Here is a 22398-nt window from a genome sequence, read left to right on the forward strand (position 1 = left end):
AAAGTGCATAGTGGAAGAAAGATCCTAGGAATAACAGGTTGAGTATGATACATGTTACAGCCATTACATATTTAAATTTRGTGGTTGAATTTTGAATACATTGAGCATGATTATAATAATCAGGGATCCACAGGAAAAAAAAAAAGCGTTTTAAGTTGAGGAAGAGAAAAACAGTGGATAAGTGTAGAGATGGAATCAGGTGATAACAGGTTTGGACAGCAGCTTTAATACAGAGGTGGAAATAAATAGAAATGTATCACCAAAGCAGGAAGTTTCACTGGTAGAACAGATGCTGGAATTTATTACTGTGGTGATGAAGATAGGGGATGCGTTGGAAGGAAAGATGATGATTTTGATTCAGTTAGGAAAAACAGTTTTGGAAGTTAGCTTAGCATCTGGACTTCCCTTAGAARCAATGTAATTTGATGTTGCTAAGTAGAAATGATATAACAGAAAAACAGTTTCAGTTTATGACTGGAGTTTTAGAATTCAGTTTTAAACTTAACTAGTTTTATGGGTGACCCCCCCCCCCCCGCACCCCAATAAAACTTTAAAGTGCCTTTGGGGACAGATATGTTGTATGATAGGCTTCAAAATAAAGGGTGTTTTGGACTTGTAAATACAGTTAMTTTTTTCTTAAATACCATATTTAAAATAGTCCGAAGAGCAATTTTGTCTTCCTGGCTTTGGGGGCGGGGGGGGGAGAGAACTAGAATGGGATTCTCTAGCAAAAAGCCGGAATTCTTACTTTGGGGTATTTTATAAAGATTAAATAAATTATTTCCATCGTTTAAATTAGCGTCGTGAGAATACAATCTTCATCAGCATCTACAACATTTACAAATTTGAGGAAAGAAATGATCTGCGAGAGAATGGTGCCTGTAGAGCAGATCACAGGCAGGTTGTTGCTTCCTCTGCTTGTGGAGGACAGTCTTCTAGTAAAGACTAGGTTAACGGTTGTTTCCACTTTATTATTATTTTAGTGAGGATGTGCAGTGTAAAGGAGGAGGCTGCTCAAGACGTACTGTAAATTTGGAACCAAATTATCCTCRTTTCTGTGGGCAACTGAAAGGAGAGGCAGGAAATAATGTGCCTTACAGGGAAGGATAAAGTCTGGTCTCATCTTTAATGTTTCCTAGGACTAGAGGAGATTTGAGTTTACAGAGAGAAGAAAAATTACAGATAAATGGGACTATGAGGACTTTGCACTTTGATACGATCCATTCAGGTGAAGGGTGTGCTTGTGGAGAAGTTTGGTATTCCTATGTGAGACACAGATGCTTGTGCAAGTCTCAGAGCCCCTTCAGAAAAATAATGTGAAGTTTAGTTACTAAAAGAGTTGAAAGGTGGGACATACATTTCCTTAGCATTTAAAAATAGCATAGTGTCGCCTGGGAATTTTAGTAGTAGAGGAAGGTACGTTATGTACAGTTACTATGGAAATTTGTTTTCTCACTCTGAGTTTAGTTGGGAATAAGTGAACTGACCAATTGACTTCAGCTGTGGGGGAATATGGGGAGATAGAGTGAGAACAGGTCAGTTGAAAATCTGCCTGAGAGCTGTAAAAGCTTTAATAAAAAAATAAATACAAATCCTTTAATACTAATGTAGTTCACTAGCAGTCCCTGAGAAGCTTTCAGTCTCTGTATGTTTGGATTTTCTTCCATGTCAGACTATATGCTCCTGAGTCTATTTAAGTAGTATCTTTCTCTTGATTTGTGCAAAGATTTCAAAATACAGAAAGTTACATGAATTGAATTTAAAGTGGACGTAAGCATTTGTTAGTGTATGTAAATGAATTGTCTTCAGCATCATTTCTTATGTATCAAAAAAAGTCTCAGTGGTAGAAGACTGGTCACTGTTTTAAATTTTCACAACCAAAGTAATGATTAGTGATTATGTAAGAATATAAATATATTAATAAATACCTTAAATATTTTTTAAATAAAGAGGAAATAGAAAGCAAAAGGTCTGTGGTTTTTAGGGACACTGCCTCAGAGAGAATGAGTCTCAAAACTCTGAGTTAGTTATGAACAGATTCAAGCTGTACTGAATTGTTAAGATCAGTTCTCAATTTTTATCATCTGGCTGAATGGTTTGGGGAAAGTATTTTTAGATGTTTTTGTGAAATAGTTTTCTTATATAGGAAGTTCTTTGTAAGCTTCAGTAAACTCAGAACAGAAGTCTTAAAGAATTTGTAGATTGGTTGTTCTGTTCCCTGAATTGTACTTTAGGTTTTGCTGGTTGTTTCTGACATGCTGATAATTGTTTTTCTAACTACAGGTATATCCAAAAGTAAGAAAACCCGAAAAGTCACTATGGAACCATCAAAACCTACAAGTTTGGAGCAGGTCCCAGAGGAATCATCGGATCCCTTGCCCTCTGTTGTTGTTGACCATGACAGATTAAAGGTAAAAGAACTAAAAAAGAGTACATTCGGCTATTAAGACCCTATGAAAAGTGCTTCTCCTCTTCTATTATGAAGCAAAATTTCTTTTGTTTTTGATAGCAAAATGTTATTTTGACAGCAGTAACTTTCGGAGATGATTTGTTGGGGGGGGGTTGTGTATTAGATTTAAAAAAAAAAGTTAATTAAATTACTGAATCCTTATTGTCTCATCATTACTATGATCTTTACAAATACAGTAATGGCACAGCAGTCCACTGTTTTAATTGTAGTTTGTGCAGATACCCTTACATGTTAATTGGACATGACAGTTGCTGAGAAACTGCTGAGTGCCTAGTAATTAGCAGTTAATATCATCTTCTCTCTTCCCATGTACAAGTACTCTTTGGAAAGAACTGTTAGTGGATTGGAAAGCAAACTGGAAGTTGTCTTGATGTTTTGGGGTCATAGGTTGAACCCCCTGCCATTTAATTTTGTTTTCCTTCTCTCTCAATTTGAGCAAAGATACAACAACGTTTGCTGTAATCTATTGCAGAAACTAGCTTGTCTTACTATAAAATTTAGATCTAACTTACTGGGAAATGCATATAATGTCTTTGGAAGCAACAGAAATATTGTGATAAGAAAAAATCTTTCCTATTTAGCATGAAATCTAAGACAAGACAAAATGTGTGGGTGTAAGCAGAGAAGTAAAAGGAGACATTGAGTTAATTTGGATCATAGTGGAAGCAGTGGCCTGACTGATAGCCAACATTTCATACATATATCTCTAAAATAGGGCTTTAAAAGATTATTACATTTCTGATCTGTCCTTAAAGAATAATAAAAGCGATTACAAAAAAAAAAGAAAACTTAACTTTACTGTATGTTGTTGTTTCAACAGAAACTGCTTGACTTGGTGGTTAAGAAAAGTGACAACCTGACTGTTGACCAACTTGAGAGATTGTATTCACTCCTTAGTCAGTGCATCTACAGACATCGTAGAGATTATGACAAATTACAACTTATAGAGGTGATGTAGTACTTTTTTTTTTTTTTTTTTAATTCTTTACCTGAATTTTGTGAAACTGGGTGTTATTGGTGTATTGGCAGGCAAAAGCTTTAAATAGGCTTTGAGATAGATACTTACAAACATTAGGGGGAAAAAAGTATAGTAATGGCTTTAAACATAAAGGTTGTTTCTGATCAGCCTTCCTCAGAAAAGGATTAAAATTTTAACCTAAAAGAAAGGAGGAAAATAGGAAAGGTTACAACAGTATGAAGAAGCATGTGCTAGGCAAGTGAGAATGGAGCAGAAGCAGGAGTTTTCAGGTGAACATCTTGTGTCTGCAAAATGTTACTGTGACTGAGAGTCACTTTAATTTGTTTTCCTTCTGCAATATTGGACATACACTTAGTTGTAGCTATCTTGCATTGAATCAGAAAAAAATGATATCAGAAAGACTTTATGGCTGGTAACTGAGTGTATCAATCTGTATTCCCCTTTCCTGGTCTTTGCTGGTTTGCATCATGCTACTCATTTTGGGTGTAAGTACTTAGTCTTTAAGAACTATAGATGAAAACTGTCTCAAAAATTATTTTAGCTTTCCATTCTTCTAAGGTGTGTAACTTAATTCCTGAGCCATAAATTCCCAAATTTGTGGTATGAATAACACTTAAGGTAAACAGGCTACTTTACAGGCACGGCTGACTCACAACTTCTGCTTTTCCCCTGCTTGCCATTGYTTAACTAAGCAAAAAAGTTTTATGTAGCTCTGCTGCACGTGGTTTCTTGATTGTAACTTTCATACGAGGTCTTAAAAGCATGCATACTTTCTTTAGATAGGTGAGTATACTCTGGTTGGTCTAGGCAAAGTCTTTGAATGGACAGATAGGTTTATACAACATGATGTAGCCAATTGTCTGCATTGCAGTCGTCATTTACCTCTAACGTGTTTGCATTTCAAAGGCCTCCTCTCTGCGTCAGCGGTAAGTGAGTCATTTCATCACTGGCTTAGGCTGATCATAACTCTGGACATGCTTTCCCACCAGCATCTTTGCTCTAGCTGTAGTGTGGTTTGGATCAGCTTACTGATCCAACTGATAACTGACTCTGCTGAAAAAGCAACAACAATTGCTAGTTCCAGTTGGATCACTGGAAACTAAATATTTTTCTCAATGAATAATTTAGTATAGAACGTGAAAGGGCCTCTGTAAGGGATAATATTTTCCAAATTTGCAGAATAATTTTGCACAATATTTTTCAAACCATTTTCATCCTGTTTCTTGGCTATCTCTATTTCTTGGCCATCCTTATCTAAAATATTTTGAAAATTTTAAAAGCTTTTACCAAATGTAGGTAGATTTAAAAGACATTTATTTAGCATGCATACACAAAGACTGATCTTTACCTTTGATTCTCTGAAATATGCAGCTATGTGATTACAGCTGGGTCACCCAGAGCATGTGTGTGCAGTAAGGCTTGAATTCATGCAGAGTGTCATTGCAATGCTTTCTTAATACATACTGAATGCATTAATTATAAAAATGACCCTAAAACACTTGAATTTTCTTGTGGACTGTCATAGTGGAGCACCTTTCGGCATTAATACTTGTTTAATTAGTTTCTTCCTTTACCATATTTTGTTAGCAGATGGCAACCAATAAACAGAAGTGTCTGTTTTTCCTGTGAATTATTTGTTCACATTTCCCCCCGGAATCAGAGTAAATATGATTACGTAAYGTAACATTATTTCTGTCTTTATATATTTATGCATAATTGCTGCTCTGTCTCTCTTGCAGGAGATGGAAAGAACAGTTCATGTGTTTGAAACATTCCTGTGAACTCGTCAAGATGGGTGGGTTTATCCTCTCTTAAACTGCTCATGGGAGAGCAGTCCTCTGAGCCATTCAGTTTCCATTTGCACCAAGTATGTGCAGAGCCTTGATCTTAAGTGCTCTCTCTTTTTCTTTCTGTTGAATTTGGTGCTATTGTCTCAGGTACCTGAAACCAACCAGCCTACAAGAACCAAACGGAACTTCATATAGTTGTATCTGATATAAATAAAGAATACAATGCCACAGCTTGGAGATTTTTGGTGCTACAGAAACTGTTCTCATTTCTGCTCTTGTTCACTCTACACGCGTTACCTGTTGGGAAACTTCAGGCAAAGTGGTGACCAACACAAGAGAACTGGAAAGAGCAGATCTAAGTTGAATATTTTTAAACGGGCAACTTTTTTTTTTAATTTTCTTTCCAATTTTTCTCTTCTCTGGGGTAATGGACAAAAAATCTGTTCTAAAGATGGCAGTGATGCATTGTGGTAGGAACCATGAGTAACTGGATGTACAATAATTTGAAGATGAGGCTCTCTAGAACTGCCTTTAATGTGCCTTTTAGTCATTTGAGAAAGATAAGGCTAATCAGTTGGTTTGGATTATATTATAGCAAATGGCAATGTTAGAAAGCTGTCTTCAGAATGAAGATCTCCAAAAGGATAATTTGTATTCTCTTCATTGGATGGCAACCAGTATTATGGTTATATAATGCCTGTCTTACTCTACAGAACTAAACTAAGACACACTGAAAAAGCCACATACTTTACCAAAATGGTGAAATTCTTTTATTCCATCGGTATGTATTTGTTTTAGAAACAAGTTACACAGTGAAACTCTTCTGTGTTGCTAGAAATGAAGCATTTTCCCATCACTCGATTTGTTGTTCATTTTGAGTTCTTCAGGAGAAAAAAAAAGTTTATTACTGGTAGGTTTCTTTCTAAAGTTCTGTGTTCATAATGTAGCTTGGACTGTGCAATGCAGGTAAGAAGATACTATAATTGGAGCCCAAGCTCACTTGAAAATATGACTTAAACTAGGCTCCGCAACTCAGTCCGTGCCAAGCATGGTTAATGTGGTGGGGACTGGAAGACAGACTTCTGAATTGATCTGTTCAGATCACAGGTCTCTGGGTCTGAATTGTGTAGTTCAAAACCTTTCCTTTCTGGAAACTGGGACGAACACAGTCTGTCTAGGCAGTTTCAAGGAAAAAAGCAAACAAACAAAAAACCATAGCAGTAAAAGTGTTATCACGAGCTCAATGTTGAAACATTACCTAGGCTGATTTTTCAGACTTAAGTGGGAAATGTAGAAAAGTTGGCTGGCGTTACCATCGTTAACCATTCATTGTAACTGTCCCTATGTAGCTGCGGAAACGTCTTTCCGAAAATATGCAACACAGTGTGATTAGTTTTTAATTAGAGAAAACAGTCTTGGACTACTGCAGAGATACTGTGCTACCTCAGCTTTTTGTATTTTAGTTACCAACAGTGTTTATGGAGGACTTGTAATCACTCTGCTCCCATTTACAAGCTGAAGCTAAGGTACTCGTCTCCACGTCTCTGGCTAATAGTACTATGCCGCTGCAGAGAAACAACCGTGGGCCTTGGGCTACTGCAGTAATCCAAAGTGCTTTGTATTTTATGTTTAAACGTAATTCTACCTTTGATCTTTCTCTCCCCGAATGCCACTTTTTTTTCCTTTATCGCTAATGACAGAAAAAGGTTTCAAGTGTTCGTGTACATCTAGTTACACCTTCTAAATGCAACCCGTGCAGAAATGCTGTATTTTTTAGGTGGGAAAGTGCGATTAAAAACAACAAAAACAAGCAGAAAACACATTTTAAATGAGATTCTTTGATCTCGAATTTGATTATGGGATTTTTTTCCATGTTTCATTTAGTATTTATTAGCATCATACCTGTTTGAGATATTTTTGTGTCTGGTACATTAACAGCATTTTGTATTTTGATGGAAATTGTTACAAACTTTAAGATTTGATTAAATAAAATGTAGCAGATTTTTTGTAGCAAGTTTCTGATAAAGGGGTTTTTTGCAAGTCTCAGGTTCTTGCTGCAGAATTTTTTAAAAATATTTATTCCAATTTCACTTACTCAAAGAAGTTTTTGTTCAAGTAACAGCAGCACTTGTGGAAGATAAAACTGCATACATTTTTAAGAAGATAATGAATTTATATTAATTAAAACAGTTGAGAATTTTAGTCACCTGTGAGTTTGAAAAGCAAATTTAAGCTAATGCCTAGCATTAAGAATGGTTCTAAAAGGTCACATTTCTAAAGAAGAATTTTTACTGTCAGTTGTTGATTGGAAATCTTAGGGGGCAACTTTACTAACTGAGGAGCTACCGTGATGTTTTAGAGAAAAGTAGCCGATTTCAAATGTTATAGTGGAAAACTTGCATAAAATAATATATCCGCCTTCCTAGCCCAAATAACCACACTTCAGTTTTGTTTTTCCTTTGCAGATGTCTGGTGGTTATAGAGTTAAAGCAACTGTTAATCTATCCATGTGGTCTAAACTTGTTTACTCTTTGTATGTTTTTAATTTTTTGCCATATAGCACTGGCAAGAGTTTGTACAAAAATTGACCTCTCTTCCTTGTTTCTTGTTGTGAAAATTGCAAATAAACTCCTGTGTGAGTCCTTGTGCTGGGGTCATTAAAGCGTGGCCAAGCAGAAGAAAATTTTCTCTGTGGGGCTGTTGGGGATGTATTGGAGATAATAGAGTTGCTCTTGGGTGAAGTTGATGGCTATGGAGTTGATTGTATTTGCAAGCTTGAATCTCACCTGTGATTTTTGTTTTGTTTTTGTTTTGTGTCCTCTGTATTGTTACTTGATTTCCTCATATGCCAATGTATTTATAGGATTACTGTTTTTTGTAATATCCTGTCTTCCTTTTTTTTTTTNTTTTGATTAAGTTGGTTGTCAGCTCTGGTTTTGCCTTCAGCCTCTTGAATGGCAGGTCCTGCGGCTGATGATTGTTTGTTTTGTTTTTACTTTGTTTGTAATCACAACATAAGCTTGAATTTGGGCTTGTACTTGCATCTTTTGTATCTTGTACATTGGGTTATTTAGACATTTGAGGAGTCCTGTTTGGTTTCATTAATGTCTGTCTACTTTGTGGATTAAGTAGACGTCCTTCATCAACTATGGTATATTTTGGATTTTATAGTTTTATTCAGAATTGTGTTTAAATTGATGTTTTGCATTTTGACTTCATTTTACATTAGTTTGGAGTAAGTTATTTAATTTTTTTTGAACTTCTGGAAATTTTGAACATTTTACTGTAATTTGTAATATAACTGCTGTGAAATACTTGAATAAAGATGACAAGAAAACACAGCTTTAGCTCCTTTAAAAATGTTGTTGTATTTAAATGAAATGCTACCATATAGCTGCTTTAATCTTTTTCTTAACCAACTTCCTTGATTTTTTTTTCAGCTGACATATTTTATTCTGGGATCTTGCTGCTTAGTTTTTTTTGAGCAGTTTAAATCTGTTTTGCTTTCAGTGTTTGACCATTAAAGAAAAATGCATCTATGATTAATTTTGGCTGAAGTGAAATTTGCATTGGGCACTGGCAAGTAAATAACTTGATTGTTGTTGAGTTCTGCTCTGTGCTTAGAAAATGTTTTATATTCAGCTGAAGCACTGCTTGTAGCACGCCAGCATCCAATATCAGAGTTTTTCATTTGAATATTTTTTTTAAAGAGTCACTCTTTACTTTCCTATTTATGAAAGCTTTTCTTTCTTTTTTGTTTATTGTTTTTCTTGAGGATAAAGTTCTTATATATCTAGGAATTCCTCTGGTTTTGTTTTGTCCCCCCCCCCAGTAACTTATGCATGGGAGGACAAGCTGCTATAGGTTATGCAAGTTAAGAATCAGCCCACATCTTACTCGAATGAGAGCTCTCTTGGCAATTTCTCTGGAGCTAGCAAACGGCGTGTAATTTATGTAATGTGGAACAGAGTATGACAAGCTGTTCCATAGATCTGGTGTGGTCTCTGCTGAGGTGGAGGACATATGGCGCTCCTGGTCCTTTTCCTGTTTTCCTCCCCATGTTTTTTAAACTAGAGTGCTCCTGGGCAAAAGAGTAGTTAAGTAGCTTGTTTCAGGTCTGACTGCAATTCTGCTTTTATACGCAGCTTTAAAAGCACAGCTAGATGTTAAATAAAAATAATATGCCAAAAAATAGCCGGGATAAAGGAGCTCATCAGCCGGAGCCAGGGCTCAGTTTGTGTCCGCACCGTCATATCAGTTATTCTGATCCGAATGGCATGAAACCTGTTACCCTGCAGATACCAGCACCAGCAAAAGATACCAGCATTGCAAAAGTGATCTTAAACAACAGCAAAAAAACCCACCCTAGTGAATGAACAGTGCTTTGAAAGTATGAATTAGCAGTAATTTGGTTGCGTGAAGTGTTGTTAATAAAGCTTTGGTAAAAGCTTGGGTGATGCCCATGTTTGTCAGATGTTCACTGCTTAGGATTGCTTTCTCCTGCTGTTGGTTGCTACCTTGAACAGTTTTTATATGCAATTTCCTATACTTCCCTGAATTTGAAGTGCTGCCCATCCTCTCGTTCCTCCTTTAAGCCCTTCATTCAATTTATTTAAATAAAAATGAGATCATTTTGTTCTGTGTTTCAAGTTGGGTTAAGACTACTTTATCCTGCTGCTTCTTTCTGCCTTGAAGAAAGTTTTAGATTTGAACTTGCAGTATTTGGGGTTCAAATTAGCACTACATGAGGAAAAAAATCTGAAAGCCAAATCTGTAAACTTATAAAGCAATTAATGAAGCCAAGCACTTCATTTTTCTTCCACTTTTATGTGCCAGTTGTGGTCATCTAACTTATGTAGAAATTGGGGTTTATAAACTTTAGTTCAGCTTCATTCAATTTCTAGGTGGGTAATTTTTTCACAATGTGATCATCTACTCAGAGAATATATTTCAGTTTAACCCAATAAATAAGTAAATGGTGGTGACTATTACTAAATTTTGCTTCTCTTAGGAATGTATTTGACTTMTGCTATATTTAGTAGTAGGAAAATTGTCAAGTTATTTTTTAAAAAAATGTGATAGTTAAGATTTAAAATAGTTTTACCACTTCCAGTAGAATGCTAGTATAAAATTGGCCATCCCTGTTAAGGCTTGCTGATGCTTGGATGCTAATTCGGGATAAAACTGTGTTTATATTTCAGGAGCAAAAGGTACTCTTGAGTGACTTGGGCTCCTCATTCGGTTACTCAAGAATAGGTAATACTCGGTACACGGACAAACGTTTAGGCAGAGTGGGGATATTTTATAATGAGCAGCAGGTTCAGACTGCAGGAACCCACTTCTCTGCTTTGCAAGGTTGAGCAAACCATGAAGGTTTATTGACCAAAGCCCGTTTGTAGACCTACGACAGCGTGGTGGAAGGTGGCCTAGGGCAGACGGAGTGCAGAGGAACGGGTGGTTCAGCACCTGCGGTTGGGGCGGCAGTGCTGCAGCCTTTATGGTGTGTTAGCACGTGGCAGAGGTTGAGCTGGTTCTGCTCGGGTGGACTTCTGTCCGCGGTTTGCTTTGCTTGYTTCTATCTCGTGGCAATCCAGAAGCTGGCAGCGTTTGCGTGAGAAATGTGAGAAACCCTTGAGACCGGATGGCTAGTAACAACGCTCGGACCACTTGTCATCTGCTTTTTTGTGGGGCTGAATTACCTTGTGATGAATAAGAGAAAACTGCTTCAGTGCAAAATTTGAATTGTGCTATAACCCAGAGACATTTGTCTGTGCGGAAGCAGGAGTCTATAGAGGACTAAATGACTCTTCAGCTTTGGGAATCTAGATTGGAAGGAAAGAAACACTTGGGGAAGTTTTGAGAGGCTCCTTGTGAACTATTTCTCTAGTAAAGGAATTAAAGCAGAGACCAAAATACAGAAAATCAGTTCATCCTGAAAAATACGTTAAATTCAGACTAAATTAGTTTACTAAGAAATTGAGTTACTCTGCTATTGAAAGAAAAAAGTAATTATGTTGCTTTAATTAGGGAACTGTTTGTGATCTCCAAAACTCCAGCTCTGTTTCTGTCATAAAGATCTTGTGTTCTCYGCTGAGTAGGTTGTACCCTCGAGGATACTTTGTGTACGTGGAGCCTACCTTGAAAAACAGCGAGCTCTGATTCTGGTGATAGGCAAGGGCAAATTRCCAATCTGTTTTAAGTTTCTAATGAGGAGAGTTGTAAACAATTTTTAAGTGATGCCCTKTGCGTTCTCCCTGCCAACACAAAGAGTTCAGCAAGGCAAAGGGAACGTGACATGAATAGTCACATTGTCTGTGATTTATGAAGGAACATCAGTTTATAATAAATTGCTTTTTTCTGCAGACATTTTAAATATCAGGAGTATAAGCATAGGACTACATTTTCATGGACTACATTTTCATAAAGCACTGGAGATATAGGGGGTTTAAAGTTGACTAGCCTTTATACCAGGGTTAGAGTGCTTCAGAGCCTTGCTCTAAAATTTAATTCCAGAATGCAGAGTGTCTTTTATTATTTATTTTTTAATTATTTTTTATAAAAACCKTCCTTTTCACAAGATCTAGAGAACATCCAGGGAATCACAAACACAGCGTAAGTTTTACAGCGTTCGTCTTTTCAATACATGAGAATACATTTTGGAAACAGAGATTACTCTGTTAATTCATCCTTAGGTGTCAAGAGTTAAGTATTTACTGTTTTTTTCACTAAAATTCAGATTTATTCACAGATTGTAACACCAGAAGAGAACACTGGTTTGTTCAGTCTGGTGCTGTGGGACRTGCTACTTCATGCTATCAGCACGTACAGAGTCAACTAACTTGTTTGGCTGACGAGCCTTCAAGAACGGCAGGTAGTCTTGATCTTAACTACATGACCTTTTGATCAAGTAGTTAAGCTCACTGGCAGAAGTGTGACTTATTCCTCGTTTGGTTTTTGTCTGTCTTCTACTTTCAGACACTGCTGTGGTTTTTTTTTGTTTGTTTGTTTGTTTTTGGTTTTTTTTTTTTGTCTTTCTGCTCTAAATTAAAGAGACTTTTTGTATGCTGGTTCCCCCCCCCTCCACAATACTAATGCACTGTGATCAAGTAGCCTCTCAGTCATCTTTTTGTTGAGCAAAATGAGCTCTTTATGGCTTTCATTGCATTTTCTCCAGCCTTCAAGTCAATTTTTGTGGCTCTCTTCTGCAGTGGGTCAATTTTTCAACATCTTTTAAAACATTTGTTCACAGTGGAAATTGATGTGATATTCCAGGATTGGTCCCACCAGTGCCATATATAGAACTGAAATCACTGATCCTACTTGCTGTTCTCCTTTTCACACGTCTGAAGATCATTTTAGCCCTTTTATGCCGTGAAATTGGACGGGGAGCTCTTGTGGCTCGACCTCTCCGACTTGCAGTTTTCCACGGGGCAGTTCTCCGTGCTGAACGCCAGCATTTGGGTTCCCAGCTCGGAGGGTCCATTTAGTTTTATTAAAAGAAACTTTGTTCTAATGGCCCCAGCTAGCCAAAGGAGCCAACACAATATGTATGAGTTGTTCTAGTTATTCTGCTCTGCTAATCTTGGTCTTTGCAGGTTTAGGGGTAGTGATTTTTCTCAACGTTTTCCTTGCGAAAACCCCCACTAGAAAAGCTCTGATAATACCAAATTGAGAATTTCTTGTATAGGTTAGATATTCCTCAATTAACCTGCCTGTTCTTAGCCTGTTTAATATTTGCACTGTGAGTGCTGTACAGCGAGAAAGTTGGAGTATTTTGTCGCAAGCTGTTGAAAATCTATTACCTTATCAATCAAATGTGTAATCCTGTCAGAGAATGAAATCGGGTTTATGTGATGCAGCCTATTTTCTAGATCATCACGGTCTTTATTCTCATCTTTTTGATTCGTGATCAGTTTAGTTAGATACCATCTTTCCATTTTTGCTTGGGATTGATGTCAGGTGAATGCCCCGTAATTACGTAGTCGTCGCTTGCCCTTTGGGTAGTTGCCATGTTATCGGCACCACTTCCCGAACGCCCCGGTATGCCAGGTGCCACTGAAAACGAATGTCAGCTGGGCAGAGTGTTCGACGCTTCCTTGAGGTCCGTGAGTGTAAGTTAACTCCTGAATTTCGAAACCCTGATCCTGAAATTTTTGTAGGAGTGTCGCTGATGACTTCGTATCTGCTCTTTAGCCACAGAAATAGGAGAAAAGGCCACTGCTGCTGGATGGCGGTGAAGGTGCGGGTATTGCCTGGAGTCCTAGGCATGACCTTAAGCAGACTTGGGCTTAGCTGAGGTTGTCACGACAGTTGCTGGTTCTGTATTAATTGCATTGCTTGCAAGCTAGGTGCCGAAGTTGTCAAGCTATTGCAAAGCCCGAGTTACTGATGCCGGTCTCTGGATGGGTTGTGAAAAAGCTTGGTATCGTTGCCAGTGTGAAACCTGCTGCGTGAGATCTGGGATACGAACTCTGAAGGAGAAGAAGGTGCTGGTTAAAAGTAACAGATGATGAAATGAAAAGCAACAGGCAGCCTTTCAAACCCTTATTTTATAGACCACTGCTAATAATAATAATAATAATAAAAAAAAAAAATCAGAGGTTGATTTGGCTTGATGACAACACTGGAGCTTCCTTCTCCTAGGCACTGACTGAGCCAAAACATTTAATTCTGTGTGTAAAGCTAGTACTGACTGAAATAGAATTTGCTTAGATAAAGAAAATTGGAATTTCTTATTCTTTAAGAAATCCACTAGCTAAACAGGAAATACTAAAAGTATTGTGTGTTACCAAAAGAAAACCACCCATGACTAGCTTGGTGCCAGGGGACAGTCATTTTCCAAGGGAGCCTGCCACTTCCTCCTTGCTTTGTGTCTCCAGGAGTTGGCAGCTGTATTGGTCTGCTTTTCGTACTTGCAGAGAGACTTAATTTCTGTTGCTCAGCACAGCTCGGCAAAGGAATCTAGCTGCAAGTTTCTTCTAGCCAGGATGGCAGCTTTTGCGTGCTTGAATTCAAACCTCAGCGAGTGTTTAATTGTGCCTCAGACAGATTGGCTTTTCAGAGGGAAAACGGAGTTTCTGCTCAGGTATCACTGTCCGGCTTAATGTAATGAGTGATGGAAACACTGTGCACGAGATGTGTCCATCTGCTTCCCTCAAGACCATTTTCTTCCTGGCTTTTCCTGCAGTCTGAAGTTATCAACCCAAAACACTCACCGATGATCGGAACGTACTGCTGCCTTTCCCTACACCCTGGCATCTCTACACCAGCTGAAAGCATGTTTTGGCTCATGCTTTTGAGCAGSCTTTTGAAAGGGGAGGAAGGCATTAAGGGGTTAGCTTAAGGGTCTCATCCAACTTGAGAAGCTTGTATTAGCATGAAAAGTTGTAAAAACRTCCAAGGGGATATGTAGAGTCAGTGTCTTTCTGGGGAACTGGCACCGGTTGCAATCTGCTGAGACTTGACTGCACAAGCTCCTTGTAGGTTTGTCCCTGTTACTAGAACATTAAATCACCTTTTTCAGATTTTGGTGGGGAAGCAACGTGGTTCCAAGAGAGCTCAGCCTTGCCACCTAKTTGCAATTAATTAAACGACCGAGTTGCTGAGGGTTTTTTAGTACAGCCTGTTTGCCACTGGGTGACACAAGGGGAGAAAGGCAGGTGACTGCCTTGTAAATAGTCCGGGGTAGGGATTTCCCGAAAGCAGGGAACGGCCCCCTTTTGAGATCGCTCGGTTGTTGTCTGTCTGCTGAGCCAGTGAGGTTTTAAGATAAACCCTCAAGATAGCTTTACGAACGTTTGCCCTGCGGCTCTTTCATAGTTCGGTTTGGGGAAACGGAGCGATGAAGGAGTCTCGACGAGCAGAATCCGAAATCACTTCTAAGAAATTTTCTGAAATGCGAACGTGCGGGGACTTTGCAAGCTACTAGGCATCTAAATCTTGGCAATATGTTTTGGGATTGGCAGGAGAAACTAACTGGAATGAAAACATTTCCACGCGCGGCCGGGATGACAGCTAAAGTAACGGGTAACGTGCCGTTCTCTCCTGCTCACTCGTGACAAAATTAACCCAATCTGGATGCTGGATCTAGATCTATAAATATATTTATTATAATATAACAAGAACTTAACAGTAAACATAAACTATATACAATACCATTACAGATAACCCTGTTTTTAATATTATTCACAGAAATAGCCAGTTTTGCTCCAGTGTGAGAAATGAAGAAATAAGCTAAGTTGGAAATGTTGAATGTGTTTAGGTCTTGTTGACAGGTAGCACCTCCTTTGGAGGTAGACACACACCAACGCTAAAATTAGTCCTGCCCCAGGCAGTTAGAAACTTGTGCTCCAATCTTTAAGGTTCACACTTGCACCCTGTTTGACATAAATACTTTAAATGACATATACTAGTATATAATTTTGTTGTGCTTATTTTTTTTCTTTAAAGAATAAATAAAACTGCATAACAAAGGCTGGAACCTCACTGTCAAAATGAGAGACTTGAGTCACCCTGTAGCTTGACTCAGCTGACTTGAGCACATTTTTTTTTTAAATACTGCAAGATACAAATTTCATTTTTTTCTTTTATTTTATAAACAATTATTAATAAAATAAGATGATTAGCTAACCATCTGCATTGATTTCCCCAAAGCTGTAGGCAGACCTCCCTCAGTATAAAAAGGCTAACATATTTGGTATGAAATTCAACCAGATATTGACTGCAACATCTCGCTCGCACCTTGTAAAAGACCTCCTCCTTGAATACCATCRTGGCATTTGGAATTTGAGTCTGCAAAGGCAAGTATGGTAACTTTTTCCCTTCTACTTGAAAAGAAATCAGACAATCCTTAGCTTGGGGTTATTTTCTAGTCATTTTTTTTTTAAGAATCTCCCCTGCCCCCTCTATATTACCCTGACCATCTGCCACTTGATCCTTTGATGTATAAATTTATAAAGAATTTCCACATCACAATGATTCTCTGGATAGACAATATTTTAATATATATAAAAATATAACCCCTGTGCTGTGTATATACTTACAACTCTACATAGTAATTGTTTTAAGTCTGTTATATTGGGCTTGCATTTTATTTATGCATTTTTCTACCATGGGATTTAAATTTAGGTGTTTAAAATCTGTAAATAAGTATAAGGTAAGATCCCCACACCTGTGGGATTTTTTTTTTTTAAAAAAAGCAACTCAAACTTTATATCAGAGGAAAAAATAGTGGCGTATATCCCAACATAAGGAATTTTGGTTGAGAGCCAAAAGCGAGYGCGTAGCCGCAACGAGAGGCATCTTCTCAACTTCTTGAAAATGTGGAAATCCCACATTACAATGTATTTTTAATGCGAGTCCAATCAGAACAACTAAAATGTAGTTAATTAGCAGAAGGCCTCTGGAGTCTAATGCAATTTCAGTTTGCATTACGGGAATCGAGCGCTGCCAAGTTTGCTCATCAGCAGAAAATGGGAATAAAACTTTAGATTCTTCCCCTCCCTCCTCCCCAACTGCCAGCGAATGTGCACGTGCCCACGCGTGCGCACGCCAGTACCACCGGGAGCAGAACTCCCGCAGCCCAGCGGACCCCTCTTTCGTCGTGTTACCTGGATTTGCATTCCCAACGGCTACTCTTCTCCCCAGCCCCCACCTCGTGCCCCTTTCGGGCTCTGCTCTAGAGAACTGAAATATCCATTTGATCCGATGGAAGACTGACATCAACGTAAGCCATCTGTCACACAAGATTCATCTCAGTCATTGGTATTGAAAAGCATGTATTTGTTAAAAACAAATGTAGGAATCAAAGTGGTAAGGACACTTTGACCTTTCGAATAGCCTGATGCCTAAAGTGTAACAGTAAAACTAATCTGCATGGTTATTTTAAGAATCAAGCTTGAGCTGTAGAAGTAAAATGCAGATTTTCTTCCTCTCTTCCCCAGCTTAAAAAATATGTGAAATTCTATTGCACCTGGGTTGACCAAAAGCCAACGTCCAGAACAAGTGCCACTATAACATCTAGTGACACACTTGTGTTATTAAGTTACACTATCATACATAGCACGGAGCGCTCTGCTCCTTGCTCACCAAAAGGTGAGGATGATTTTTCTACATTCAATGTAGACTCTATTCAAGACTTTAGAGCAGTATGTTCACTGGTTGTCTGTCTTTGCTGCTTTCGCTTCTTTAGTAGTAGTATTCCTCTTGCCTGCTTTCGACAGGCACAAACAGTTCTCCGTCCACCTCCTCGGTAACATCAGCCGCTCTGAATGTACTTCTTGATTACTACACAGCCATGTCGAAAAACGGGGCACGGCATGTTTGGGAGAAGCGTCCAAGTATTCGTCTTAGGGTCGTAGGCTTCCATGTTTCCCAGCGCAGGTCCTTCGCTGCTAACAATCCCACCAGTGGCATAAATTTTTCCATCGAGAACCACAGCACTGTATTGAAAAAGAAAGTTTTAGTTAGCCGTCTTATCAGGAGGGTCCTGTTTTACACTTGAAAAGAACAAATCTTTTATAGCAAGTGGGTAAACTGTGAAAATGCTTTTTGTTCTTATCTTTAGAAAGCTGTGTGGGCATTTCTCTTCCCTCTCTCTTTCTCCCCCAGATTAATCCTTTTCATGTTCCTGCCAGGTAAGTAAATGTTGCCTGGAATTTAAACAACAGAAATGAATCTGAAAAAGACGTAGTTTGTCCAACCCACACGTGGAATCTGCAGCAAGGACTACACATGCCCATGACACCACACACGTTTGAAAAAAAGAAAGAARAAAGTAATCAGAGCTACTCTGGTGGGTCCTTCCCTCCCTGTGCAGTGTAAAATAAGCTCTCTCAAATTTACTTCTCTAGCAAACAACGAATGCTGTTAACAGGGGGAAGAAAACCTCAAAAATCAGCACTCTGAGAGAAGAACAGGTATTCGGCCTGACCTCTTCCTCCTCTCCCCTTCCTCTTAACCCGCGAGCCTCTCCAGCAATCACGTGAAGAGCAAAATCCATGCCTGGGGCTAATGAAGATGGTCAAGGAGGTAAATAGGGCTGGTGGTGTGGATGTATGTTTGTTTTTGGAAAGGGTGGAAGGATGACAGGCAGCAGATAGCTGGGTGCGAGAAGACTTTTCGGGAGCACTCCTGCCTTCCCACCACGCAGTGGTGAACCAAAGCTGAGCGAGGAAGCCGCGAGCACCTCTGCTTTTTGTTTGCCAGGGAGCTGGAGTTTGGTGGGCATCAGGAGAGGAGGGGAATTCACATTTGCGCTGGATGGGGCTTACGCTGTTTTTGCTGGTGTCTGGAAGGCAAGTCTGGTATGGAGCACAGGCAGTGTGGATGGCTGCATTTGGAAGGAAAAGAACTTGATAGTATGTATATGTGAGAAGACAGGACAAAAAGGGTGAGGGGAAACCAGCAAAATTAATTGCAGAGAAGACAGTGGCCTAGATCTACAAAGTCAGAGAATGGTAGTAACCCATTAGCTTGGTAGGAGCAAATTTATTTCTCCAAGCTAATTTTGGAGCAGTGGGAAGAAGAAGGAAAAGTGATAAATGCTAAAGATGGCCTGARCGAACAGAGACTAAAATGGCATGAGAAAAAACCATGTGGTTTAGAAGAACACAAAACTCTGATGTCCTTGGGAAGAATCAAAGTCTTAGATTAAAAATAAACCTACAATGACAGCCATGAGGACTCAAACAAACCTAGTCCCAGGATACCACCAGGAAATAGGAAATAATGAGAATCTTGTCAAAATAACTGTTAATCTGAAAGGAGGAGGAGGGAGCGAGAGACTTGAAACACTTGATTAGAGCCTATCCACAAATCAGCAGGGCTGGATGATACATAGCCCAGGGTCTTAAGGGAGTTTGCTAATGAACTTACCGAACCACTGATAATTATTTTTGAAACGTCAGGGAGAAATTGGGAAGAAGGAGGATTCGAGTAAAGCAAGTGTCATCCTGAAAGATGGCTCCGAAAAGGCAACAMATCCACCTCCAAAGCAGCCGGAGCTGGAGCCGGAGCGGCGGTGGCCCGGCAGGGACCAGCGCCGGGGCTTGTACGGCCCGGAGGGAGGCACGGGGGCGAGGTCAGCCGGAGTCGCTGACCCAATAAATCCGCCAAACAAGTTAATTTAGCGGCACGCGCCCCCCCACCCCGTCCTGCAGGCGTTGCTCCTGCCCGCTCGCCGCCGCTTTGCGTGCGGGCAGAGCCGCGCGCGTCGGCGCAGCTCGCCGAGCCCCCGGGGCACGCGCTCGCCCGCCGCACTGCTGGGCGCCGGTTGCGTTTCGCTTTGTTTTCTTACCAGTGAAGCTGAGCGAGATGGAAGGTTATTTTAATTGGGATGTGGTCTGGGAAGTGCCTGATGGAGCAAGATCCGGCGTCAGAGGTGGGCTACAGCACAGAGCAGCGCTGCTGCCTTGGTGCGCTAATGAAATGTCGATCGGTCATTACAAAAATACTCCCAAGACAAAACTTGTGGGGAGGGTGGAAAATCAATTCAAATGAGTTGACAAAATTGCTGTGTGAAGCCGGGAAAACCAAACAGAAACTCCCAAAGAAAAGATCCCTGGGAAAGATCTGGCTGCAGAATTACAAATCACGGGTAATTATAAGCCATGTTTTAGCTTGGAGCATGGGCCCGGGGCTGCCCCACTGGCGGCAATGACCGAAATCCTGCGCCTGCTTTGGAGGTGGATGTGTTGCCTTTTCGGAGCCATCTTTCAGGATGACACTTGCTTTACTCAAACCCTCCTCCTTCCCGATTTCCCCCTGAYGCGTCAAAAATAATTATCAGTGGTTCAGTAAGTTCATCAACAAACTCCCTTAAGACCCTGGGCTATGTATCATCCCACTAAGTTTTACCAGTTCCCATATTGGGGTCTATCCGACACTATCCACGGAGGTTGCTCTGGAAGGAGCGTTTGACCTGGAGGGAAGCAAGGGGGTGGGCAGAGGGAGGACCCTGCACAGAGGCCCCTGTAGCTAGACTGTAAATGACCCTGGGAACAAGAGCTAAGCAACCACCAGCCCTYGCTAACTGCCTGTGTGCTGCATGGCTACGTCCGACCCTAAGTGCCAGTGCTGCTCTTATTCTCCAAAAGCTGCGCCGTAGTACTGAAAGAAACTCATGACCAGCAGCTGAGAAATTCARTATTGTGGCCTCTTATTTTAGTCCTCGTGCATTGAATGAATGCTTGAATTTTACCCTCTGTTTCAAAGACTGTGTATTAATTTTAAATGGTGGTTAGAGGAGCTTCTGCCCCCTTCACATGCAGTTCTCATAGATAAGATTGACATTGCTATTAGCTTGCCTGAGGTTAAGAAAAACAGCGAGTTGCTCCTGTTCTCAAGAAATTGGGCAGTTCTAAATATGCAGCAGCGGCCGACGTGTGCAGGCCACTTTGGAGATACCTGGGCATCTACAGGGCCAAAGTGGCAGGTAGGTACTTAAGATCCATTAGGAATGTAGTCCTACATTGCTATTTCTTTACAATATTAGGACAATCACTGTTAATTTCTGGGACCTTAGGGAACAGGAAGCTGAAGTGGGCTCTAAAACTCTAAGGAACATGAGTGTAAAGTAGTATATTCATTGCTCTCTCTTCATTACTGTGATGATATTTCTTTTCTTCTCTCCCTTCCATCCCATCAGCTATAAAAACATCATTACCAAGGCTGACGTACAAAGAAAGAAATAATTACAATAATTAGGATGCAAGTTTATTGCTCGGTGCCATTAATAGCGGGAGATAAAATGATTACAGGCTGCCAGAACCTGACAAGGAAGCTGCTGCACGCTGCATAACCTCGCTATGGAAGGCAACCCAATGGCAGCTTTGAGGGCAGCGGCTGAAGAGCGGCTGAACTTACGCGTATCAAGCAACGTGCCCAGGGCGAAGATAATCTTCATCAAAGGGAGGTCATTTTATCCACTCCTTCCAGGAAAACACATTCCAGCATTTTGCAAATTCATTAGCCAGCAGGCTAATAATGACCATGCTTTCCGCTCCCCAGGCAATTGCTTCCTTTTATTAGAGGGGCTTGATCTACAGCCCTAGAGACAAGTCCTTGATTGCCCAAACCATGAGCAATAATATCAGGCCAACACACACCGTGATTATCGCCTTGCAACACAGCCCCATCCAATCCATCYGCTGCCCACTACAAAGCTTTGCATCGCGCTCCCAAAGCCAAACCCAATGAGGCTGAGCACATCAGGGGTCAGCGCGTCTGTCTGTCTCTATTTTGGAGCACTTGTTTCATCTGAACACCCCTTCAACTTCCTCTCTACCTCTCCGTCTTAGCTTCCTCCTTCTCCACCCCAAGCAAATCAGGGATAGTGGAGATGAAATCTCTGGCAGCTGGCCATTAAGTGACTTGACAGAGAGAGTGGAGTCACTGACTTTGCATTGCTTTTTAAGCAGCAAAATCATATGTGAATGAAAGTCTTGCTGTCTGCTCAACAGCTTGACATCTGCAAACCCTGCCAAACTGCTCTCCATGTCCAGTGCAGAGGTCTAGGGCTCAGCAGGCGCAAGCCASAAGGGCCTTCCAGCTGGTGGCCCTGCCAAACAGTTCCACCTGCTGGTCGCCCTCCCCTGAAGAGTGTCATGGACCAGCCACTCAGAAGCGTCTTATAGCAGAAGTCTCCCAATGAGCAGAAATTTGGAAGCCACCCAAGGAGGGGAATGCCAGTGCCTCTTTTCTCCACCATTTGAGAGCTGTGTCCCTGGGAGCCCCTGCTCGAGCATCCATCCCTCCTAAGTCATGACAGCCAAGCAATAGCACCAAGTGGTGTGAGTACCAACAAAAACTTTCTTACTTTTGCTTACTGTTATTATTGATATTTCAAAATTTCCTGCTTAGTCCAAAGATCTCATCTGTCTTACCAGACAGCGTTAAAAAAGAAGAAGAAAAAGAAAGCCTGTCTTGTAAAGTCTGAGTTGTAAGAGATTTGAAACAGCTGAATTAGCGCGTTGTTTTGATTCACTGAAACTTGGTATGTTTGGAGACYACAAACAAAGCTCCTCTCCCTCCTCACTTGTGTCTTCTGTGCGTGCACACGCCAGTAATTTCCTTGGAGCCACTCCAAAACATGTTATTAAATATTATCAGTTAGATTTAAGTGAATCTGCTTGGAAGAAGAGTCCCTATATTTATTAGGA

General features: G+C 40.2%; 2 protein-coding genes across 4 annotated transcripts in view; one reads left to right on the forward strand and one right to left on the reverse strand.

The window, feature by feature from the left end:
• Positions 1 to 8666, forward strand: part of ATAD2B (ATPase family AAA domain containing 2B) — a 79842-nt gene extending 71176 nt beyond the window's left edge. For 2 of the 3 annotated variants that reach the window (XM_085320379.1, XM_085320378.1), the window contains exons 26-28: positions 2284 to 2411; positions 3291 to 3419; positions 5189 to 8666. In XM_085320379.1, the coding sequence (XP_085176505.1) occupies positions 2284 to 2411; positions 3291 to 3419; positions 5189 to 5230 (299 nt within the window). In that variant the 3' untranslated portion in view covers positions 5231 to 8666. The remainder of the gene's footprint in view (positions 1 to 2283; positions 2412 to 3290; positions 3420 to 5188) is intronic. The other variant, XM_085320377.1, reaches the window with a different exon arrangement.
• A 6660-nt stretch (positions 8667 to 15326) lies between these two features.
• The window catches only part of KLHL29 (kelch like family member 29), a 362303-nt gene continuing 355231 nt past the window's right edge, over positions 15327 to 22398 (reverse strand). Inside the window, exon 14 of the mRNA XM_085320322.1 lies at positions 15327 to 17679. Within this exon, the coding sequence (XP_085176448.1) occupies positions 17496 to 17679 (184 nt within the window). The 3' untranslated portion in view covers positions 15327 to 17495. The remainder of the gene's footprint in view (positions 17680 to 22398) is intronic.

This window comes from Rhea americana, unplaced genomic scaffold (genome assembly GCF_003343005.1).
Source record: "Rhea americana isolate MKP2758 unplaced genomic scaffold, rheAme1 scaffold_63, whole genome shotgun sequence".
NCBI lineage: Eukaryota > Metazoa > Chordata > Aves > Rheiformes > Rheidae > Rhea > Rhea americana.